This window comes from Nicotiana tabacum, chromosome 22 (genome assembly GCF_000715075.1).
Source record: "Nicotiana tabacum cultivar K326 chromosome 22, ASM71507v2, whole genome shotgun sequence".
Classification (NCBI taxonomy): Eukaryota; Viridiplantae; Streptophyta; class Magnoliopsida; order Solanales; family Solanaceae; genus Nicotiana; species Nicotiana tabacum.
Window position 1 is genome coordinate 12,386,257 of NC_134101.1, and position 26,391 is coordinate 12,412,647.

The window sequence follows — 26,391 nt, forward strand, 5'->3', positions numbered from 1 at the left end:
GATTAGAATGCATTATCACTATCTCATTTAGATCCTCGAACAAATCAATGTGAACATGAGGTTCAAAAGATAATTTATTTATAAAATATTACAAATCAACTACCTGATGCATTCACTAACCTACAAAGGGTGACTAAGTCACTAATTCCAGCTGCTAATGCTCCTATTTGAATTAATGTCCCGGTTGGACAATCTATAAATACAAATGAGTCTAAGCTACGCTTGAAACGTGGTAGACCAATTGGTTCCAAAGATAAAAATCCTCAAAAGCGAAAAGGAGCAAATGATCCAGGAGATCACAATATGGGAGTAATTGCTCAAAAAGAGCCATATGACATAACAAATGATAAGACCTCAGAGGAGGTCCAGATACCTGAAAATAATAAGAATGAAGAGATCTCAATAAGTTATGTCTCTACGGCAAAAAGGTGGAACCGAAATAATATTATTATCGACAACATTTTTGCTTATAATGTTGTTGTTGAAATAATGCAACAAGATGAGGATCTTGAACCAAGATCTGTCGATGAATGTAGAAAGAAATGATTGGCAAAAATGGAACGATGCTATCTAGGCAGAATTAGCGTCACTTGAAAAATGTGAAGTATTCGGACGTATGGCAACACAAAATTTGTTCACCTTAGTATTGTTCATCGTCATCGGAAAAATCCCATTCTGGTCCTACACGACACTATAGGTAATTGGGTCTTGGACCCGACCCTCATAAATAACATTATCATAACCCATTTTCAACGGATCTACACTACTGAACTTTTCATCACCTTAAAACAAACAACGGTACATGCACAGCAAGCACTTACCCTAGAAAATTCTCTACACCTAAGTCGCCCACTAGCTGATGTTGAAATATTAAAAGCCATCCACTCTTTTAAGCCGCTTAAAGCACCAGGTACAAATGGATTCCATCCTATTTTTTTCTAACAACACTAGCCTCAAACCAAAGGAGCCATCAACTGATTTTGTAAGGACATAATTTTCACCTAATTTCTTCCACCTGAAATTAATCAAACTTATATTTCCTTAATTCCTAAAGTCAAAATCCTGAACGTATCACCCAATACCATCCCATCAGCCTCTGCAACACCATTTACAAAAACCATTACGAAAATTATTGTCAATCGCATTCAACCCTACCTCCACTCATTAATTAGCCCATACCAGAGTAGCTTCATCCCATGTCGTCGAGCCATTGACAATGCAATTATTGTCCAAGAAGCAGTACACTCTTTCAACAAACGCAAAGGAACTGTAGCTCATATGTTGATAAAAATTGACATAGAAAAAATATTTGACCGCCTTGAATGGTCCTTCATACATTACTCTCTCACTAGCCTTAACTTTTCTCCATCCTTAGTCACACTCATTATGAACTGCATCTTCACCTCCTCCATCTCCATTATGGTTAACGGCAAACCTACACCTTTCTTCTTACTAACCAGAGGTATGAGACAGGGCGACCCCCTATCCCCATATATATTCATTATATGCATGGAAACACTTTCCCGCCTTATTCTACATGCCACAGACGCTAATGAATGGAACCCCATTCCGATCTCCCGACAAGGGCCTTCTATCTTCCAACTCATATTTGTTGATGACCTAATTCTTTTCGCCAAAGCAGATATTAAAAATGCATCTAACATTCACTCCATCATCCAACGCTTCGGCATTATCGTTGACCAACAAATTAATTATGCTAAATCAAAAATTATCTTCTCACCAAATACCCCCACAAAATTCTCGCCAACATGTCTCTACTATTCTTCGCATGCGTACATCCTCCACTATTGGTAAATATCTTGGACTACCCATCACAAACCTTCAACCAAAGAGTAGCGATTACCAATATCTTCTTGATCGCATGCGCACTCAATTATATGGATGGAAAATAAAGTTTCTATACGTGGCGGGTCGTACTACACTCATCCCATATGTTCTAGCCTCCATTCCCACTTATGCCATGCAAAATAATGTTCTACCTACAAAAATTCTCAACTACATTGATCAAATTCAACGAAACTTCTTTTGGGGCACTACTACAGAAAATAAATGTCTTCATCCAGTAAACTGACATCAAGTTACCCTCCCAAAACGACAAGGTGGATTGGGTCTTCAAAAAACTAAAGGCAAAAATATGGCCCTCCTTATCAGTCTAGCTTGGCATTTTCGCCAGCAACCAAATACCCTTTGGGCACAAGTCCTTCGCGCAAAATATCACCACCAACCACAACACCCGAACACTTTTACAACCAAAAAGCATGCTTCCTTCATATGTGTTACACCTTGTGCGTCCCAAGGTGACGTATAATAAATATGAGACTTGTTAATCATAATTCAAATGAGTTTAAAGTTATAACATGACTATATATGAGGTTTGGATAAAAAAATATAAAGTTTGAAAAAAATTGGATTAAAGTTGTGGAAAAACCGACTAAGGATTTGCCTTGTAATAAGGCTTTTTGAGAAATACATTTCGTATGCTATATGTGGTCTTGATGGGACATATTATATACCAAATTGAAGGTATTGGAGTGTAGTTTCCAATGCTTATAACCGTTCATTTATACGATACCCGGATAAAAAGTTATAGACGTTGGAAGAAGGGCCAATCATAGGGTGCCAAGTAGCACCTTTTTGACTTTTAAATAAATGGGATTTTTACATCCCATCTCGTCTCTTTCTCCATCTTTCCAGAGATCTCGCCCAAATAACACCCCTAACCTTACCCTTAAGCTCTCTACAATAGCATCAAACAAGATTATCATCCCGGGCATGAAATCAAGAAGCGATAACATTAAAACGATCCCTACGACGTAAGTATCGCTATATCGCCTCTCTTTTTCTTTGTAATTTGAGTTTTAAAATGTATTTAATAGTTAATAAAATTTTTAATTTCTGTATTTAAGCTTTAAAATATCAAGAAAGGTTGATAAATTCATTTCCTAATAGTTAAACCTCACGAGACGGTGATCGAAAGTCGTGAGTTCGAGTTATTTGACTTCTAGTGGGCTGTTTCGTGTTGCTTTTGGGCTGTCTATTATTCTGCTGATTTATGGAGTTTTGAAGGATAAAAGGGTGTGGAGAAATACCACATGTGGTAGGATAGTAGGTTGGTCACTCGTCGTTGTAGTTACATGCTAATTGATAACTTGTTGATTGGGTGTATTATGGTATATTTGGGGTTTTGTTGTATTGAAGGTCCCGAATTGTAATTAGGATGGTTTTGAGTTGCTGATGGTATTATATTTGTATCTCGCCTATAGTAGGCTTCAGGGAGCAGTAAAATCAGGGGAAATGCTGCTCGTTTTATTTTAGAATCGAGTTATTGTTTGAAATACGTAATATACTACCGCCATCTAAGTTGTACACATATTTCTTTGTTATAGGGTTGGCGCCATGCTCACAAGTCGATACATGATGCCCCTATGGCAGGTGCATCAAGTATCCAATCGGCACGGAGGTCTCGTTCCAACATTCGGCAGCCCGTGGGGCTGGCCGTTCCACACATCGAGCCTCCAGCACCACTTTGATGCCCAACGCTGGCCCAAAGGTTTGTTGTTGAGTTGCATTGACGACTTGAGGTATGTTAAGGCTATCCTTTCTTTCTTTTTGGCATGATTCAAATGATACAAATGAAACGAACAAAATATGCAACTTTCATAAATAATTCTATTCATAGAAATACTATATGTATCTATATTCTTGATTCCCCATGTGAATTATTATTATATCCTTTGTTCATGGCTCTCAGAAAAATACGTATTTGATAAAGTTTTTTCGAAAGGCATATTGATTTTATGATAGTCGAGAAATCTTATTAACGTATTTCTTATGCATTTATACATGTACATTGACCCATGACCAGAAGGCGTTATATACATGTATATTATATATATATATGGAATATGGGAAAAGGTTATGGCGTTATATACGCACCACCACTTGATCAGCTGGTATACGTTGATGATTTGCCCACAGTAGCCGAGATGATTTGATGAGATGCCCTCAGAGGCTTGATGATGTTATGTACACCTATACCTAAGCATGATACGACATTTATATGCACGTGCATGACGCTATAAATGTTTCAGAATACACAAAGTTATTTAGACTCACATGTGGAATTTTGTACTCCATGTTTCATCTATGTCTTTTATGTACTGATTTTCATGCCTTACATACTTAGTACATTATTCGTACTGACGTCCCTTTTGCCTGGGGATACTGCGTTTCATGCCCGCAGGTGCAGGTAGACAGTCTGACGGTTCCCCATATTAGGATCCTTGCTCAACGAGAGTTGGTGTGCTCCATTTGATCTGGAGCTGCTATTGAGTATTGGTACGATACTTTTGTATACATATGGTTATGAAGGGCCCCAGTCCCGTCCTTTATATAGTTGTACACTCTATTAGAGGTCTGTAGACAGTCATGTATAGTTATATAGTATGTGGTCGCCCTACCGTATTCCGTATATCGTATATGATATATATATATATATATATATATATATATGTGTGTGTGTGTATGTGTGTGTGTGTGTGTGTGTGTGTGTGTGTGTGTCTTTTGGGCATGTTTTCCCACGTATGTTGTTCATATGAACCAATAGTTTATTTCCAGACGTTACTCATGACCTACACTTATTTTATGTTTATATCTTAGACGAATGCTTAGGGGTATTCGATAGGTAGAACTCGGGCACTCGTCACGGCCCATCGGTTTGGGTCATGACAAAAGTGGTATCAGAGCAGTTCCATCCTAGAGAGTCTACAAGTTGTGTCTGGTAGAGTCTTGTTTATGAGTGTGTTGTGCACCACACTTATAAGCAGGAGGCTACAGGGCATTTAGGATGTTACCTTCCCTTCTTATCTTAGATCGTGCGATATAATAATTCATTTTCCTAACGATATGTTTTATTTTCAGTGATGCCCAAGAAGGCTACAGCCGCCCAGAAGGGCAAATCCGTGGGTGATGAGACTTCAAGTAGAGCGCCACGAGTTACCAGGTCTTGGGGAGAGTCGCATAGTGAGACTCTATCTCAGACTTCACATACCCTACCCTCTCCGGAGGAGATCCAAGGGCACCAGCTCCAGCCCCAGCCCTAGTACCCCCAGTTCCTCAGCCATATGCACAAGGTCTGGAGATGAGAGATGCTATTCAGCTATTGACTCAATTAGTGGCCGCACAGGCTCGACGCCAGGAGGTAGGTATCGGTCATGCAGATAGGGCCATCGGTGCGAGGGTTCGCGATTTCATTAATTTGGACCCTCATGTATTCACTGGAGCAGATCCAAATGAGGACCCTCAGGTATTTATCGATAGGATGCAGAGAACTTTAAGGGTAATGAAGGCCACTGCGATTGAGTCAGTTGAGCTAGCTTCCTATAGACTTCGGGATGTTATAATTAATTGGTACGAGTCTTGGGAGTTTTCCAGAGGTGAGGATGCTCTTCCAACAGTATGGCATGAGTTTACAGAGGCTTTTCTTCGTAATTATTTGCCACCAGAGCTTAGACGGGCTAGAGTTGATAGGTTCTTGACCCTTTGACAGGGTAATATGAGTGTTCGGGAGTACAACCTTCAGTTTGATTCTTTGGCTAGGTATGCTCCCACTATTGTAGCTAAGATGGAGAATCGGGTTCACCGGTTCGTGATGGGGTTGGAGCCGCACCTGCTCAATGACTATATGTCGGTCTCACTTCATCCAGGCATTGATATTTTTCGTATTCAGGCATACACTCAGGGTGTAAAGGAGCGTAAGCAGAAGCAGAGGGCCGATCGTGAGCATGATAGGGGCCAGAGTAAGAGATCGAGATCTTCAGGTCCTAGGGGTGAGTCAAGTTAGATGAGGCCACCCTTGCCACGATGTGATCAGTGTGGTAAGCAGCATGTCGGGCAGTGCCTTATAGGGTTGGGTGTTTGTTATACTTGTGGTTATCCAGGCCACATTATGAGAGATTGTCCGACGAGAGGTGGTGTATGTATAGTTCAGCCAGTGAGATCTGTAGCTAGTTTGTCATTATCAGTATGCCCCCGGGCAAGGTTCACAGGCACCAGCTGGTCGTGGTAGAGGCAGAAGTGGAGCATCTAGCTCGAGCGGTCCTCAGAACCGTATCTATGCCTTAGTGGGTCGACAGGATCATGAGTCATCACCTGATGTTGTTACAGGTATCTTATCAGTCTCCTCATATGATGTATATGCATTGATTGATCCAGGTTCCACCTTATCGTACGTCACTCCGTTGGTTGCTAGTAAGTTTGGGATAGAACCTGAGTTGATTGAACCTTTTGAGGTGTCTACACCTATTGGGGATCCGGTGATGGCTAGACGGGTATATAAAGACCGTATAATAGTAGTTCATAGTCGTTCTACAATAGCAGACCTGATTGAGTTAGATATGGTGGAATTTGATGTTATAATGGGTATGGATTGGTTGGCTTCTTGTTATGCTAACGTTGATTGTAAATCAAAGATGGTTCGGTTCCAGTTTCCAGGGGAGCCAATTCTAGAGTGGAAAGGTAATACTGCATCGCCGAGAGGTAGGTTAATTTCCTATCTCAAGGCGAGGAAGATGATCAGAAAGGGGTATATTTATCACTTAGTTCGGGTACAGGATATGAAAGCAGAGTCACCGACCCTTTAATCTATCCCGATGGTTAATGAGTTTCCTGATGTTTTTTCGATGAGCTTACAGGCCTTTCGCCAGAGCGGGAGATTGAGTTTGCTATTGACACATTACGAGATACTTAGCCGATATCTATTCCTCCTTATAGAATGGCACCTGCAGAGCTGAGAGAGTTGAAAGAACAACTGAGGGATTTGCTTGAAAAAGGCTTTATCAAACCCAGTACATCACCGTGGGGAGCACCTGTGTGTTATTTGTGAGAAAGAAAGATGGTTCATTGCGGGTGTGTATTGATTACAGACAGTTGAATAAGGCAACGATCAAGAATAAGTACCCGCTCATGAGGATTGATGATTTATTTGATCAGTTGTAGGGTTCCAGGTATTTCTCAAAGATAGATTTGAGGTCGGGGTACCATCAGGTAAGGGTGAGAGAGAAAGATATTCCGAAGACAACATTCAGGACCAGATACGGGCACTTTGAGTTTCGTGTTATGTCGTTCGTCTTGACCAATTCCCCGGCGGTATTCATGGACTTGATTAATCGCGTGTTCATGCCCTTTTTAGATCTGTTTATGATTGTATTTATAGATGATATTTTGGTTTATTCTCGTTCAGAGGCTGAGCATGCAGATCATTTACGTATTGTGCTTAGAGATCTACAAGAAAGGAAGTTGTATGCAAATTTCTCTAAATGTGAATTCTGGTGTCTTCCTTGGGCATATTATTTTGGGTGAGGGTATCCGGGTCGATACACAGAAGATTGAGGCAGTGAAGACTTGGCCCAGACCCACAACACCGACAGAGGTTCGTAGCTTCCTGGGTTTGGCAGGTTATTACATGAGGTTTGTAGAGGAGTTTTCTTCCCTTTCAGCACCATTGACAAAGTTGACTCAGAAGGCAACCAAGTTTCAGTAGACTGATACTTGTGAGCGGAGTTTCCAGGCATTGAATGACAGATTGACTTCAGCACCGGTTCTGACACTTCCAGAAGGGACCGATAGTTATGCTATCTATTGTGATGCTTCGGGCGTTGGATTAGGTTGTGTATTGATGCAACATGGTAAGATTATCGCTTATGCTTCTGGACAACTAAGAAATCACGAGAAGAATTACCCGACCCACGATTTAGAGTTAGCCGCGGGGATTCATGCACTAAAGATGTGGAGGCACTATTTGTATGACATTCATGTTGATATCTATACGGACCATAAGAGCCTTCAGTATATATTCAAGCAAAAGGAATTGAATTTACGTCAGAGGCGATGGTTGGAGTTACTAAAAGACTATGATGTTGATATTTTATACCATCCAGGAAAGGCGAATATAGTAGCCGATGCCCTCAGCCGTAGATCTATGAGTATCTTATCATATTTACAGTCAGAGAAGAGTGAGATAGCTCATAAGATTCATCAGCTAGCTAATCTTGGATTTCGATTACTAGATTCAGGTGGTACCGGAGTTACTATTCAGGATACAACAACATCCTCTCTAGTAACTGAAGTGAAGGAACGCCAATATGAAGATCCTATGCTAGCTCACTATAGAGATACAACCCCTCAAAAGGAGAAGACACCATTTGAGATTGCAGGAGATAGAGTCCTCAGATATCGAGGTCGATTATATGTTCCTAATGTGGCAGGGTTGCGCCTGCAGGTTATGGGAGAAGCTCACTATTCTCGTTATTCTATTCATCTAGGAGCGACGAAGATGTATCATGATATCAGGGGAATATACTTGTGGGACGGAATGAAGAAGGATATAGCAGAGTTTGTTGCTCAGTGCCCTAATTGTCAGCAGGTTAAGATTGAGCATCAGAAACCCGGTGGATTATTGCAGGCTATGGAGATTCCGACTTGGAAATGGGAAGTAATTAACATGGATTTCATCATAGGCTTACCTTGTACCCAGCGTAAGTTCGATTTTATATGGGTTATTATTGATATACTTACAAAATCAGCCCATTTTCTGCATGTCAGGACTACGTATTCAGCATAGGATTATGCAAGAATTTACATTAAGGAGATAGTACAACTTCATGGTGTCCCTATATCTATTATCTCATATAGAGGTGCTCAGTTTACAGCTAATTTCTGGTGGTCCTTCCAAAAAGGATTGGGGACTCAGGTGAGTCTTAGTACATCATTTCATCCCCAGACAGACGGTCAGGCTGAGCGTACTATTCATACACTAGAAGATATGCTACGGGCTTGTGTGATGGACTTCAGGGGTAGCTGGGATGATCATCTTCCACTTATTGAGTTCGCATATAATAATAGTTATCATTCTAGCATTCAGATAGCTCCATACGAAACTCTTTATGGACGGAAGTGTAGGTCACCTATCGAATGGCTCAAGGTTGGGGAAACTAAGTTAGTAGGACTAGAGTTGGTACAACAGGCAGTTGAGAAGATTAAGCTTATACGGGAAAGGCTATTAGCATCTCAGAGTCATCAGAAGTCCTATGCAGATAATCGACGGCGAGACTTGGAGTTGCAGGTAGATGACTGGGTATTCCTAAAGGTATCACCGATGAAAAGTGTTATGAGATTCGGTAAGAAAGGAAAGCTTAGCCCTTGGTACATTGGACCTTATAAGATCATACGCCGAGTAGGCCAGGTAGCATACGAGTTAGACTTGCCTTCCAACTTGGAGTCAGTGCATCCACTTTTTCTCGTGTCTATGCTCCGCAAGTGTATTGTAGATCCTTCTAGAGTCATTCCAGTTGACGATGTTCAGGTCACAGAGCAACTATCATATAAGGAAGCTCCCATTGCTATACTAGATAGACAAGTTAGGAGATTGAGAACTAAGGACGTAGTTTCAGTTAAAGTACTTTGGAGGAACAATAATGCAGAGGAGATGACTTGCGAAGCTAAAGAAGACATGAAGTCTAGGTATCCTCACTTGTTTCCGCTTCCGTAGGAGGATTAGACTGACACATCACAATCTTAGGTACGTATATGGTACTTGATTCTTATGTTAGTTATTGTCATTGGTCGTGTAAGACCATTGGTGTTATTGATGATTGTGGCCATGTGTGGTTTTGTATTGTTAGGTTTTTTGTCTGACAGGTTGGTAGTGGTACCATTACAGAGGAGACTCTGCCAAAATTTCTATAAATCTCTGGGAGTTTAACATTCGAGGATGAATGTTTCTGGGGGGGAGGGGGGGAGATTGTTACACCCTGTACGTCCCAAGGTGACGTATAATGAATATGAGACTTGTTAATCATGATTTAAATAATTTTAAAGTCATAATATGACTATATATTAGGTTTGGATAAAAAATATAAAGTTTGGAAAAAATCGGATTAAAGTTGCGGAAAAACCGACTAAGGATTTGCCTTGTAATAGAGCTTTTTGAGAAATAAATTTTGTATGCTATATGAGGTCTTGTTGGGACATATTATATACTAAATTGAAGGTCTTGGAGTGTAGTTTCCAACACTCATAACCGTTCATTCATATGACACCCGGATAAAAAGTTATAAGCGTTGGAAGAAGGGCCAATCATAGGGTGCCAAGTAGCACCTTTTTGACTTTTAAATAAATGGGATTTTTACATCCCATCTCGTCTCTTTCTCCATCTTTCCAGAGATCTCGCCCAAATAACACCCCTAACCTTACCCTTAAGCTCTCTACAATAGCATCAAACAAGATTATCATCCCGGGCATGAAATCAAGAAGCGATAACATTAAAACGATCCCTACGACGTAAGTATCGCTATATCGCCTCTCTTTTTCTTTGTAATTTGAGTTTTAAAATGTATTTAATAGTTAATAAAATTTCTAATTTCTGTATTTAAGCTTTAACATATCAAGAAAGGTTGATAAATTTATTTCCTAATAGTTAGACCTCACGGGACGGTGATCGGAAGCCATGAGTTCGAGTTATTTGACTTGTAGTGGGCTGTTTTGTGGGTTGTTTCGTGTTGATTTTGGGCTGTCTATTGTGCTGCTGATTTATGGAGTTTTGAAGGATAAAAGGGCGTGGATAAACGCCACATGTGGTAGGGGTAGTAGGTTGGTCGCTCGTCGTTGTAGTTACATGCTAACTGATAACTTGTTGATTGGGTGTATTATGGTATATTTGAGATTTTTGTTGTATTGAAGATCCCGAATTGTAATTAGGTTGGTTTTGAGTTGCTGATTGTATTATATTTATATATCGCCTATAGTAGGCTTCAGGGAGCAGTAATATCAGGGGAAATGCTGCCCGTTTTATTTTAGAATCGAGTTATCGTTTGAAATACGTAATATACTATCGCCATCTAAGTTGTACATGTATTTCTTTGTTATAGGGTTGGTGCGCTAGTTGTCATAAGCATGTTGTTGAGTTGCATTGATGACTTGAGGTATGTTAAGGCTATCCTTCTTTCTTTTTGGCATAATCCAAATGATACAAACGAAACGAATAAAATACGCAACTTTCATAAATAGCTTTATTTATAGAAATACTAGGGGTGTCTATATTCTTGATTCCCCATGTGAATTATTATTACATCCTCTGTTCATGGGTCTCAGAAAATACATATTTGATAAAGTTTGTCCGAAAGGCAGATTCATTTTATGATAGTCGAGAAATCTTATTAACGTATTTCTTATGCATTTCATGCATTTATACATATACATTGACCCATGACCAGAAGGCGTTATATACGCATATATTATATGTATATAGGATATGAGAAAAGGTTACGGCGTTATATACGCACCACCACCTGATCATCTAGTATACGTTGATGATTTGCCCACAGTGACCGAGATGATATGATGGGATGCCCTCAGAGGCTTGATGATGTTATGTACACCTATACCTATGCATGATACGACATTTACATACACGTGCATGACGTTATAAATATTTCAGAATTCACAAAGTTATTTAGACTCACAGGTAGAATTTTGTACTCCATGTTTCATCTATGTCTTTTATGTACTAATTTTCATGCCTTACATACTCAGTACATTATTCGTATTGACGTCCCTTTTGCCTGGGGATGCTGCATTTCATGCCCGCAGGTGCATGTAGACAGTCTGACGGTTTTCCATATTAGGATCCTTGCTCAGCGAGAGTTGGTGTGCTCCATTTGATCTGGAGCTGCTATTGAGTATTGGTACGATACTTTTGTATACATATGGGTATGACGGGCTCCAGTCCTGTCCTTTATACAGTTGTACACTCTATTAGAGGTCTGTAGATAGTCATGTATAGTTATATAGTATGTGACCTTATCTTTTGGACATATTTTCTCACGTACGTTGTTCATATGAACCAGTAGTTTATTTCGAGACGTTATGCATGACCTACTCTTATTTCATGTTTATATCTTAGACGAATTCTAGGGGTGTTTGATAGGTAGAACTCGGGCACTCATCACGGCCCATCGGTTTGGGTCGTGACAATATGGAAGTCCTTAGTAAAAGGATATTCCACTTCCACACAAACTGTTAAATGGCAGATCGGCAACGGATCACTCATAAATATATGGAATGATACTTGGCTACCTAACAACTGCCCCTTCGAAGCCTTATCCAAGGCCCCCTTAATTCGTCAGAATCTACTATCACAGTTAACTCACTCCTTCAACAAGGTCAATGGAATACCTATCTAATTTTATTCCAATTGCCCCCACACATCCTGTGACTCATATATAATACATATTTTCACCCATCCCTTAACTGATTTGATACACTCTCTTGGATTTTTTCACAACATGGCTTCTCCACTGCCTCCGTATATAGGCTTTATCTACACGTATCCCTCCCTTATCAACCATCTATCCCTGACCTACCCTGGATCTGGAAGCTCAACATTCCACCAAAGCTCAAAGCCTTCCTCTGGCTTCTCCTACTATAACGCCTCCCCACATCCTCTTTCCTAGTCTCCATCAATATGCTTACCACACCTAACTGCCACTCTTGTCCCCATGTCCCTGAAATACTCACCCACCTATTTTTTTCAATGTTCGACTGCACACCATACATGGTATTTCTTCCACATCACACCACCAACTATAAATTTCTCGGCATGGCTCAAGCTTTCTTGTGCCACCCCACATGAACCTTTCACCTATCATGGTATTGATATTCTTGCATCACTCCTGATTCCTTTTATCATCTGGTATAATTGGAAAATCAGAAATGATAATCTTTTCAACAACCTCAACAATCCCGTTCACCCACCAACCATACTCATCCACGTTATCGAATTTCACTCCTTATCTCCTATAAAATCAACAATCCCTTCTACTCATGTCCAACACATTAAATGGCACCCCCCTGAAACTCCTTTTTTCAAACTTAACACCGATGGCTCCTTTAATTCTTACACGCTGCAAGCATCAGCTAGAAGAGTTATCCGAAATCACCAAGGACAATGGATCTGAGGCTTCACTATGCCAATTGTTTGCTCTACTGCTTTAGAATATGAACTCCGAGCCCTCCTCTTAGGTCTCCAGCTTGCAACTGACCTACTTCTCCTACCCTTAAAGATTGAAACCGATTCACATGTACTTATCTCCATGATACGCAATGGGAATGATGTATACTCGCATCTTATTTTTTATTGGAGTACCTTACTCCACCAGCTGCAGACAACCACACTTGACCACATCTATCGGGAGGCAAACGGTGTAGCAGACGCCCTGGCAAAACATGGCATGCTCCTAACTCCTTCTGAAGGCCAATTGCAGTGGAGTTTCATACATTTTATGTCTCCCCAACCCTTTACTTTGGATGCTTTTAATAAGGACCTTTCGGTCGTTATTGAACCACCATTGGTCCCCTTTGTAATAATATTACTGTTTAGCTTTTAATATAATCGTATCCTTATTAGCAAAAAAAAATAGAAAAGAAGTGAATTAGACATGGTAGCAGTTACAGTGATTTTACCATGTAGAAAAATGTGAAAAATGGTCTCTTTTGCGTGTGCACGTCTAAATTTTTTCCTTCTTCTTCCTTTAATGTACTGATAATAAAGTTTTATCCTTCAAATTTGTCATAGTGAGTCTTTTGATCTTTGTAATATTCAACAAACTTTAGTTGTTAGATTTAATTGAGTTGCGGACAAAGGAAAATTTAACTAGAAACACTAGGAAGAACATATCAAATGACAAAAATGCCCAAGACACAAAAACAAATAAAAAATAACAGAAATTGCTCCTAAAAAAATTTGCGTAAGATACTAAAACAAAAATAACAGAAATCAAAGAATGCACCTCTAAATGTTAGTTACCGTTAATTATTTTTCATAATTTTTCTTAAATCTAACAACCAGAATATCGTTAAATATTTGCAAAATTAAAATTGCTTAACGAATATTTAAGGGACTATTTTAAACCTAACTCCAAATATAGATACTACCATTTATCGTGAATATGAGAGCAATGACTAAAAAAAATATTAAAATGAAAAGAAAACTACCTTATTACAGAATGGGACTGATAGTGAAATACGCTAAAATGAGGGTGGTGAACTGACATATCTCGGTCAATCCAGTAAAAACCAGAGACAATAAAACTAGGCCCACACTTTACTCCTCCATCTCCACGTCGCGGTTCAGAGAAGAACAATCTAGTAGTTTCTGGGCTCACCATCGAACTTTCCTGACTCTTCGCTCTTGCTTAACAAAAGGACCTCTCCCCTCTCCACTCTTCTTCGAACTCAAAGAATTACTTGTGAAATCTCCCTGAAACGTACACTAATCGAAACCAAGCACTCGAATTTCGCCAAATCACATTGAAGGAATTGCTAATTTTCTGGGTTTCTATTCGTTTATTGCCGTAAGGTATGCTTGCTTCACTTGCATGTCTGGCATTTGATCATTGGTTATCTCTGTTTCATTTCCATATTCTGCATTTTCTTTCTCGTGCTGTAACATTTGTTGATTCGCCGGCATTGCCGCTGCGGGCATTGTTTTGGATAGCATGTGTACTTCTTTGTTCCAGTTGGTTATTCAATCAATCATGTATTAACCCAGCCTTACATCACAAACTAGTTGTTGTCGGATGTATGATTTAATTGAATACGGTCTGCCCTTTTTGGTTATTTTGCATTACTTGTTTGATAATTTACAGAAAGTTCAATTAATTAGCGATCCTCTTTTTTCCCCATGTCTTTTAGACTCTTTTATTGGATATATATATCGAGGGGGATCGATTGTTGATTAACTCAATTATTATTCTCGTGCGGATTTGCAATAATTACATCTAGAACTGTAAATTTGCTATTCTAGCTAGTTTCCCATCTTAATTGATCTTATGGTGTACAGTGCACTTAATGTGGAAATAGGTATTACTTAACCGATTATTTGGAATGTGTGTGCTTTTGTTGCAGATTGTCTATAGGTGACTCATTATGAATCCTGAAAAATTCACCCACAAGACTAACGAGGCCCTTGCTGGGGCACTCGAGCTAGCACTATCCGCAGGGCATGCTCAATTTACGCCTCTGCATATGGCTGTGGCCTTAATATCTGATCACAATGGTATTTTTCGACAAGCGATTGTCAATGCTGGTGGGAATGAAGAAGTAGCTAATTCAGTGGAGCGGGTATTGAATCAAGCGATGAAGAAGCTACCTTCTCAAACACCGGCTCCTGACGAAATCCCACCTAGCACTTCCCTTATCAAGGTGTTACGCCGAGCACAATCGTCGCAGAAGTCTCGTGGTGACAGCCATTTAGCAGTGGATCAGTTGATTTTAGGACTGCTAGAAGACTCCCAAATTGGAGATCTTTTGAAAGAAGCTGGAGTGAGTGCATCAAGAGTGAAATCAGAGGTAGAGAAACTTAGAGGAAAGGAAGGAAGAAAAGTCGAAAGTGCTTCAGGGGACACCACATTCCAAGCACTCAACACTTATGGCCGTGATCTTGTGGAACAAGCAGGAAAGCTTGATCCCGTGATTGGTAGGGATGAAGAAATTAGAAGAGTCGTTCGGATTTTATCAAGGAGGACTAAGAACAACCCGGTTCTTATTGGAGAGCCCGGTGTGGGTAAAACAGCAGTTGTTGAAGGGCTAGCACAGAGGATTGTACGTGGTGATGTTCCAAGTAATTTAGCTGATGTTAGGCTTATAGCATTGGATATGGGAGCGCTAGTTGCTGGAGCTAAGTACAGAGGTGAATTTGAAGAGAGGCTGAAGGCTGTGCTGAAAGAAGTTGAAGAAGCGGAAGGGAAAGTAATACTTTTCATTGACGAGATACATTTAGTCCTCGGTGCTGGTCGGACAGAAGGGTCTATGGATGCTGCTAATCTGTTTAAGCCAATGCTAGCCAGAGGTCAATTACGGTGCATTGGTGCAACTACACTCGAGGAGTACAGGAAGTATGTTGAGAAGGATGCTGCATTTGAGAGGCGTTTCCAGCAGGTGTATGTTGCTGAGCCTAGTGTTGCTGACACTATTAGTATTCTCCGTGGGTTGAAGGAGAGGTATGAAGGGCATCATGGTGTCAAAATTCAGGACAGAGCTCTTGTAGTGGCTGCCCAGCTCTCATCTCGGTACATTACAGGTAACTATGCTTTTGCTATTTTTACGTAGCACCTTGTTTTGATGTCTGTTCTCCGTCGATCACTAAGCATGTATATGCACTACTTATTCCTCGTGCATTTCATTTACTCTATAGATCAGAAGGGGTCTTAGATTTGGTCAAGCAAATGAAGGGTGAATTTTAAACTAAAATGTTATGGTGTTGGAGCTATAGATGTATATTTGTCTAGTACTAAAATGACTTCTTGAAATAGTAGCCAGAATTTTGATTCATTTAAGCAGGCAAGGCATTGGACTTGATTAGCATATCATTGTCTGCACTTGCTTCTGGACCTTTACAACCGTATGAGTTATTTACGTGTTACAAGCTGCTCCCCATCTGGATAATGGTAGATTCGGACTTGTATGATTGTCAGAAGTGTACTAGAACTTCTTGAGGATAATTAAGAAGTACTCAAATCAAAACTGTAGCTTGTTTTCCACTTCACATTTTTGCAAAATGCTTTTTATGTCTGTGTCGTGACAAATTAAGCAGTCAGCCAGTTAAAGTTTGGCATGTATTCGTCTTTGCACATTCCAGGTGCAAAAATCACTAACCTCTTGTATTTTCAGGTCGACATCTGCCAGATAAGGCTATTGACCTAGTTGATGAAGCTTGTGCAAATGTTAGAGTTCAGCTTGATAGTCAACCTGAGGAAATTGACAATCTCGAAAGGAAGAGAATTCAGCTAGAAGTTGAACTTCACGCTCTCGAGAAGGAAAAAGACAAAGCTAGCAAAGCACGTCTAGTAGAAGTAAGTATTATATACTACCAATGCTTTTACTGGTAATCGCTCTATTTTCTAGAAGATATGTTAAGAATAGTAATGACTTGAATTATGCTGACACTTGTTCAGGTGAGGAAAGAACTTGATGATTTGAGAGACAAACTCCAACCTTTGATGATGAGGTACAAAAAAGAGAAGGAAAGGATAGATGAGCTGCGCAGGCTCAAGCAAAAGCGCGATGAGCTCATCTATGCTTTACAAGAAGCTGAAAGGAGATATGATCTGGCGAGGGCAGCAGATCTGAGATATGGGGCAATTCAAGAAGTGGAAACTGCAATAGCAAATCTTGAGAGTACCTCAGCTGAGAGTACAATGCTAACAGAGACTGTGGGTCCTGATCAGATTGCGGAAGTTGTGAGTCGTTGGACTGGTATTCCGGTCTCAAGGCTTGGTCAGAATGAGAAAGAGAAACTGATTGGTCTTGGCGATAGATTGCACCAAAGAGTGGTCGGGCAAGATCATGCAGTTAGAGCTGTTGCTGAAGCCGTGTTAAGGTCCAGAGCTGGTTTAGGAAGGCCACAGCAACCAACTGGTTCATTCCTTTTCTTGGGGCCAACTGGTGTTGGAAAGACAGAGCTCGCTAAAGCTCTTGCAGAGCAGCTCTTTGATGATGATAAACTGATGATCAGAATAGACATGTCCGAGTACATGGAACAACACTCTGTTTCCCGGCTGATTGGTGCTCCACCAGGGTAAGTTTGAATCTAATTCTTTTTTTTTTTATATCATATTATACAGTATTCAATCACAGATTCTCATGTGTTCCACATCTGCAGTTATGTTGGGCATGATGAGGGAGGACAACTTACTGAAGCTGTTAGGAGGCGGCCTTACAGTGTTGTGCTATTTGATGAAGTTGAGAAAGCCCATCCTGCAGTGTTTAATACATTGCTTCAAGTTCTGGATGATGGAAGGTTAACAGATGGTCAAGGCCGCACAGTTGATTTCACCAACTCCGTGATTATTATGACTTCAAACTTGGGAGCAGAGTATCTGTTGTCTGGATTAATGGGCAAATGTACCATGGAGACAGCTCGTGAAATGGTCATGCAGGAGGTAAATAGTCTCACATTAGCAACTCTTTAACTTATTGCCCCCTTTGCTGATAAAACTGGAACAATACAGTGAATAGTTTACCTTATTAGCTGGAATGACAACTGAATACATGTGTGTATGCTTTGTGATAGGTGCGAAAGCAGTTTAAGCCCGAGCTGCTGAATCGGCTGGATGAGATTGTTGTGTTTGATCCTCTGTCCCACAAGCAGTTGAGGCAAGTATGCCGCTACCAGATGAAGGACGTTGCACTACGGCTGGCTGAGAGGGGTATTGCATTGGGCGTTACTGAGGCAGCTCTAGATGTCATACTCACAGAGAGTTATGACCCGGTAAGTGTTATGTCTTGTAATCTAGTCCAATATTTTAGGATTATTTTGCGAACTTGTACTTATTGTGGTGTTCATGGCATTCAGGTTTATGGTGCAAGACCTATTAGGAGATGGTTGGAGAGGAAGGTGGTGACCGAGCTATCCAAGATGCTCGTGAAGGAGGAGATTGATGAGAACTCAACGGTTTACATAGATGCTGGGGTCAGCGGGAAAGATCTAACCTACAGGGTGGAGAAGAATGGAGGGCTTGTGAATGCTGCCACCGGGCAAAAATCTGATATATTGATTCAGCTTCCTAATGGTCCCAGGAGTGATGCTGTCCAAGCAGTCAAGAAGATGAGGATTGAAGAAATTGAAGATGACGAAATGGAAGATTGAAGAAGTTGAAAATTAATCAAAAAAAGATGAAACAGAGACTACTAACATTGCAATAGCTTCAACTTTGAGGATACTACTTGTATATGTGTTGATTTTATGAACGTATTTTTGTTGTCTTACAGGGTCTGAAACAGGGTTTTATCCTTCTATCATGTAAGTGTAAACTTTCTACTTGTTGTCTTTATTAATGTACTCACTTCGGTGAAAATTTCTCTAGTACTATGGTTGGCAAGTCAATAATAGAATTACTTTCGTCTAAAGGATCTGGAGTTGTTAGACAGCAATGAAATCGTTTTCAAGAAAGTAAATAAAATAAAATAAAACATCAATAGTCAAGCAGACTATTTCTAAAACTTCAGGAGTATTATTTTGGTTTTAAGAATTTTTGTAGAGCGTTATAACTTCTCATCATTTTTGTATAATTTTGGCCGCATTGTCGATATATGACAAGTGATCTACCTAGCGACCGTTAGGTGAGTTCGAGTCATGCTGGAGGTTAAGTGTGGAAACACTATAGATCCTCCTAATTTGGGAGGGGTTTAAAAAAAAATGATGAACTGGAGGTTAAGTGTGGAAACACTATAGATCTTCCTAATTTGGGAGGGGTTTAAAAAAAAATGACGAATTGGAGGTTAAGTGTGGAAACACTATAGATCCTCCTAATTTGTGAAGGGTTTAAAAAAAATGACGAACTTCTACATTTTTGTAAGCTATATGCACTGATATTATTTGAAGGGTAATTATCAGTAATTTTTATTTAATAAAAATAGAAATCTAGAATTAATAACAAGTAATTTGTTATAGTAACAAATTAAATTATATTAATAGTGGAAATATTTTTAGAAATAAATCCTAATTGTATTACTTAATCCTAATTAGAAATAAATCACTTATACTAGAATTGACAGAATTGAAAATCATCACGTTTTAGGAAAGTTTCCTAAATTAGTTACAGAAAGCAAAAACTTATGATAGATTCTGAATGGAAGTCCAACTAGTTCCACTAAAAGCACGTGAATGCAAACTCCAGTGATTTCGTTTATGGCCAACTGCTATATATATATATATATATATATATATATATATATATATATATATATATATATATATATATATATATATATATATATATATATATATATATATATATATATATATATATATATATATATGCATTCTTTTGTCTTTTCCTCACTCCACGTGAATTTATTCCCTGTTCAAATAAGTACTAAATCAGTTTCCTAATTCTTCCTCCATCATCAACACGGCAACCAATCGATCTCCTCTCCCGCGATTGCTTCCATTTCACGTCACCTCTAGGGTTTCGAATTTCGATTCAATCTCATCTTCAAGTTCTCAAAATGCCTTAAATTCTCTGGTTTTTCATTTCTTCGAAGAAAAATGTCGAATCTTAGCGGAACATACTCCATCACTGAAGCCGGTCCGGTCCGAGCCACCGGTCTAGATCACTTCATATTCCGGTTTTCCAGCTCCGCAACTGCGTGCCATGGATTCTGGCACGATACGGCGCTGGTATTGCCCTCGGCTTTGTTCATAGTGTACTTAGGGTTTCATGCTAGGAGCAACCTTAAGAAGCTCAATCACCGTCGATCGTATATCATGATCGGATACTATGGACTTCTGTGGTTTGCTGCTCTTTTAAATCTAGCTTGGTGCTTTCTTCAGGTAATTTTATCATTTTCACTTCCGTTAGCTTGACGGTAAATATTTCCATGTTATATTACTCTTCTTAATTTATTCAATTTCGAGATATTTTAATGACTTTTGGTCCTGTGGAGTTGTACTTTTATGTAGTTTACAGATACGTACATCTTATTTCCTGAAAAATGTTAACTCATTGTCTCATGTTGGAATTGAGACCTAAAATTAGACACTTTAACCTTCTCTAAGGTGATACTGTAAAAGTTGACATTGCTTGTCCAGCTCGAGCCATTAAGGAGAGCTGAGGGAGAGGAGTGGCTCCTTAAGCTGGGATCCCTTGCTATTGTTATTGGTTGGCTGGCGGAGGGTGCTTGGGATGACTGGGTATTTGGAACCCTTTATTCTTTATGGAAAGGAGGGTTGATAGGTTTCATGTTGATAAACATTATGTTTTCTTATCTCGATTGATCTTTTTTCTGGTTTTCCTTCGGTGGATTGTAGGTTTGAAGCAAATTGAGGAAGAGATTACCAGAATGCAGTCACTCCGTGATTATTATTATTATTATTTTTTTTGGGGGGGGGGGGGTGTAAATGAGCTGAACTGTGGTATATCCTGACACATTTATTCGATTTATCATCTCAAAATAATGAGAAGGAAGTATTACACATTTGACTCTAGATTTTTGACTCATCAACTCTTATGATGCTACCGATTTGCACCTCAAGGGTGTAGCATATCAGTAGTTGGAATGAAGACCATGGAAGGTCGGAGTTACAATCCCAGTCGAGGCAAAAATGTTTCCTTGGTGGGAAGATTTGCCTGGTAACTGCATTGGCGGAAGGATGCTAGTACATGGTGAATAGTTGAGGTGTGCACAAGTTGGATGGACACCACCGTTATAAAAGAAAATGATGCTCTTGGCTTGCAAATAGAGTATTATTACCATTGTGGTTGATGAAGATAAAGTAGAAAAGAAAATTAAGAGGGAATATGGATATCTAGATAAACAGGGTGATCAAAGCATGACTTAATCTGACCTTTGCGCTATTTTTGTAGTAAAAGACTAGAAAATAGTATAAAATGAACTCTGATTAGCATCATATGCTTAAGAGAATTGTGCTTGATTATTGTGGTCAATCTTTTCTTGAGTTTCTATGTTATGGAATGTGATCAAAAGTTGTCGTTTCTTGAGTGGTTATGTGGGCTTGTTTGCTGTAAAAATTGCTTGAAGGAAAGGGGTCTGTGTCCTGGAACCTATCTTACCTTCTGTGTTAGTGCTGTTATGGTCTATGTATAATATTGTAGTCGTAAACAATAATCTTTATACACACTGCTGTCCTTAACTGTTATTGCTTCACCCATCCAAATTCTGCCAAAGCAGGTGTGGCAGTGCACTCCAGGAAAGCAGGTGGCTTGGAATCTTCTGTCATTGTTTGCGACGTCAGCAATGCTATTTCTGGAGATTAGCATAGTGGCATTCTTACTTCAGGACAATTACGCGAGCTGTTTGGAAACTTTAGCACGTACGTTCATGGTTTCAGGCCTTTTTGTCGGGGCAGATTTATTGTTAAAGGTAAAGATTTCTTCATTTTGTTTTTTTGTCTTTTGACTAACAAAGACAGTTTACTTGGTGAATGCACCGATGATTGCAACCCAGTAACAGAAAACCTGTTTTCCAGCCTGAGCATAAACTTTATCACAAATTGGCCCCTATCCAACGAATTAAAGGAACCCATTAAACTAAGTTTGTTGATAAGTGGAATCTACACAGAAGAAAGACCCAGTATTCAGCACCGGCTATGTGGTTAGATTTTATTGAAGTGTAATTTTGGTGAAACTTTGGCGCATAGGTCTATTTATTTCCATTCAAATATTCACTTTCTTGCTATAATGTTTCTCCTTCTTGACTGAATTTCCATGAATTTTCCTTTTGTACGGGAGCATAGATGAAGCAAATGATAGTGTTGCAGAAATCGCATAGTTTCCCATCAGTTGCTGTCCTTGTTTTCATCTTAAGCTTAATTGAAAAGAATGTGGACAAACCCTCACAATGTTGGGCGCTATAGTACCGATTCAAAAAGAAAATATTGGGCTACAGTGTCCCGTTTTAAATTCCAAATGGCCCATAGTGAGAACGCAAATTAAATGGTGGTATAGTACATGGTAAAAGATACTCAGGGAGAATGCTCTTATATTGTAGTGAGATTGCTGAGTCTGTTGCCTTGTATATCTTGTAGAGCTTGATTGGTTGGTTTGGGTTTCTTACACTTGCAACCAGGACAGGATCAAGATCTTGTGCTTTAACAAGCCATGCTAAACGTGTAATTGCATTTCATTGGAAGCCTTTGGTGCTCCAACAACACACTAAAATGATTTATCTCAATGTGATGTGTTCCGCTCTTTGTTCGATTCCTTGAATTTAAGGGATGCCTCGTTTTGTCTGTTGCTGCAAAGCTTCTCTTGAAACAAGAGAAATCAGTCTTCAAAAGGTAAGTGTATATGAACAGCGACATCCATCCAGGAACACAGAATTTTTAGCCCATCATGATTGTTAAAGGTAGGATACACATATTTCCAGAAAATGGTGAGTTTAATGTTGTTGTGCTTTTGGGACATGGGACATGGTAGCGAAACTTACCCCACTAAATAATGCAGCTGGGAGAGAAGGGGTGGGAGCAGTAATTAATGCGTGCCCAACTTCGATATTTGTCGAGATTACTGAGTATATTGTTCGCTAATAAGCACTGGGGTGTGTTCCCTAACACACAAGTCCAAGGTGGAATACTAGCAAGTACTATGCAAAAGATGTTGGAGATAGTACTTAAATTTTACTTAGTTACTGTTTACCCATAAAAAACCTGGTTCTGTTTAATAGGAAGCAAGAAGTGAAAAACGTTCGTGTCCCAGAGTTGTTGCTACTTTTTCAGAACCACATTCGTTATTTTTTTAAGATGAGACAGAACCACGTTCATTAATAAAATAAAGCTTCGCTATGTGGGTCCCTTATGTGGAAGCTCTTATATGCCTCTTTTCATTTCGTCAGGTAATTTTTATGTTTGGATTTGGAGTTCCACTTTTCCATGACGTGGAAATAGCTCATAGGGGGAAGTGGGGCGTCTGGTTCACCCACAAACTTCTTCTTGCTGCAGCGTATGGCTACATATTATTTGTGCATTTCTCAAAGTGGAGAGATAAGCTGCCTCGTAAGTCAGATGTTTTATTCCTCTTCTCCTATTCCATTTTCCCTGTCCAACACCTCGTATTAACATACAGTGTTTTCCATTATATGCAGCACGACCAGTCTTCTACAATTATGTCATTGTCATGTTTGCAACAACTGCTGTAGTGTTATTTGCCTGTGGGCTTGCAGGCATTAAGGCTGGCTTTGGACTTTGGTAGAGACAAATTTGTTTCCAACACCTATACTCTTCCAAATTAATAGTGTCTTTTCAACTCAATTGACATCTGCAAATCGTTTGACTTTGCAGGTTGTATAATTTGGCAGTAGTTTGCTATCACTCCCTTTATCTTCCTTTTCTTTATGTAGCGTTCCTGGCTGATTTTTTCAAGGTAATTACCCAAGTTAGGTCTTTGACCAATAAATTATTTGTTGGGCGCAATTGCAAGCGTTCTCTCATTTCTGTCGTCACAATTGCAGGAGGAAGATTGGCTTCTGGACAGCGCTTACTACTCAGAGATGAAAGATGCAGGATTTTTTGATGTTGACTGGGAGTAAGCTTGTAAAACTGGTAGACAAATAAGTAATTCCACTGTGTAACTGTAAATATTAACTGGAAGGTATTGTAACAAACAAAACCAATATTTAATTTAAGTCACTAGTGAATAATCTGCTCTTTGCAAAGACATGAACATTAGTGAATACACGAAATTAATTGTTTTGTAAATTTAGTCGGTCCTTCTAACTCTTTGATAGACATCTTTCGGTTCTGGATCTCATCCGACGAAAAAGTATCCAATCCTTGCAGATTTTCATAAAATATTCATGTGGCACCCAATTTTGCCGTTACCCATGAATTTGTACCCACTTTTTAAAAAAAGTTTAATTGATACCCAATTTTTGGATAACATCAGATACATACACTTTTCTCTTCTTCGTTACTGTTGTCTTTTTTGTGCTTAGAGTTTCATCTTCTTAGTTGAAAATGAGTTTGTTAAATTTGTTGTTGTTTTGACAATTTGATGATTGAAATTTGTTCTTTATGATATTTGAAAGTTATGTTTCAAATTTGAGCTCATTTAGAGTAGATTTGAGCATTGAATCGTGTATTGAATTGTTTGAAATTCGAAGAAAAAGTTTATGTTTCAGAACTTAAATTCGAAATCTGAAGTTGCATTCAGTAGATTGAACTTCTTATGATCCGAATGTCTGAAGTTGCATTTGAAAGATAGAAGAACTTCAGATTTGATGTCTGAATTTGCATTGAAGAGATTGAACTACTTCAAAATCGAATTTCTAAAGTTGCATTGAAGAGATTGAACTACTTCAGATTTGATTTCTAAAGTTGCATCGAAAATATTGAACTACTTCAGATATATGCGGTACACTTTGTAAAATTTTGTGAATGCAAGTATAACTTCAATGGTGACCCAAAAGTGTGTATATGAAAATGCCCCCAAATTTCCGGTTTCTAAAGGAGTAGCAGGCACTGTAAAGAGAATCTGTTTTCCCTCCATTTCTCCTCGTGTATATACATTATTATCTTTTTAATAAATACTCTCATATATTTCAAACTAGTGAACATGCTCATGCTTCGCGTGGTCGAGTAAAGTAAATATACGAAGTAAATGTTTTCTTATATCATGAACAATAGTCATTGCTTTACCATGATCATTCCTCGTTTTTTGGCGTTTTATGGTTATAAAACAGGAATTAAGGACGATTCCCAGTTTTTCGTGTGTTATATAGTCCACACCAACTGCATGAATTCGGGCGACAAACTCCGAATCTCCTAAAATTTTGCGGGCCCATAAAAACGACTTAATAAACAATAGTCATCGATTCGCGATAATCGTTCCTCGTTTTTAGCGTTTTAGGGCCATAAAAAAGAAATTCAGGATGATTCTTAGATTTTCGTGTGCTATAATTCACGCCATCTCCATGAATTCGGGCGGTATGCTCCGAATCTCCTCAAATTTTGCGGGCCCATAAAAAGCGACCAAATGAACAATAGTATCACTTCGCCATGACTGTTCCATATTTTTTTTTTCCGTTTTAGGGGCATAAAACATGAATTCATGACAATTCTCAATTTTTCGTGTGCTATAGTTCACGCCATCTGCATGAATTCGAGCGTTCGACCCGAATCTCCTAAAATTTTACGGGACCATAAAAAATGATCTAATGAACAATAGTCATCGTTTCGTCATGAACGTTCCTCGTTTTTTGGCGTATTAGAGCCATAAAACAGGAATTCAAGACGATTCCCAAATTTTCATGTGCTATATAGTCCACGCCATCTGCTTGAATTCGGGCGACCAACTTCAAATCTCCTAAAATTTTGCGGGGCCATCAAAACAGACCTAATGAACGATAGTCATCGATGCACCATAGTTGTTTCTCATTTTTGTGGCGTTTTAGGGCCATAAAACTTGAATTCAGGACGATTTTCAGATTATCGTGTGATATAGTTCATGCCATCTACATGAATTCGGGTGATCCACTCTGAATCTCTTAAAATTTTACGGGCCTATAAAAAATGACCTAATGAATAATAGTCATTGCTTCACCATGACCTTTTCTCATTTTTTGGCGTTTTAGGGCAATAAAATAGAAATTTAGGACGATTCCCAAATTTTTGTGAGCTATAGTCCATGCCATATGCATGAATTCGGAAAAAAGGCTCCGAATCTCCTAAAATTTTACGGGCCATAAAAAGTGACCTAATGAACAATAGTCATAACTTTGCTATGACTATTCATCTTTTTTGGCGCTTTGGGTCACGAAACAGGAATTTAGGAAGATTATGAAATTTTCGTGTCTTAT

The 26,391-nt window shown here is 39.1% G+C and overlaps 2 protein-coding genes across 2 annotated transcripts; both read left to right on the forward strand.

The window, feature by feature from the left end:
- The first annotated feature begins 14,356 nt into the window (after positions 1 to 14,356).
- On the forward strand, positions 14,357 to 18,932 carry LOC107799003 (chaperone protein ClpB1-like). Its single transcript, NM_001325661.1, is given in 7 exon segments — positions 14,357 to 14,434; positions 14,983 to 16,156; positions 16,747 to 16,928; positions 17,031 to 17,653; positions 17,738 to 18,017; positions 18,149 to 18,346; positions 18,431 to 18,932. Coding segments are annotated over 6 exon segments (2,730 nt in total). The 5' UTR covers positions 14,357 to 14,434; positions 14,983 to 15,003; the 3' UTR covers positions 18,725 to 18,932.
- A 1,000-nt stretch (positions 18,933 to 19,932) lies between these two features.
- Positions 19,933 to 24,292, forward strand: LOC107799005 (protein CANDIDATE G-PROTEIN COUPLED RECEPTOR 2). The gene is made up of 6 exons (XM_016622057.2): positions 19,933 to 20,410; positions 21,769 to 21,960; positions 23,431 to 23,590; positions 23,680 to 23,782; positions 23,876 to 23,957; positions 24,046 to 24,292. Exons 1-6 carry the CDS (start codon positions 20,126 to 20,128, stop codon positions 24,121 to 24,123), a joined length of 900 nt encoding a protein of 299 aa, XP_016477543.1. The 5' UTR covers positions 19,933 to 20,125; the 3' UTR covers positions 24,124 to 24,292.
- Positions 24,293 to 26,391: the final 2,099 nt, after the last annotated feature.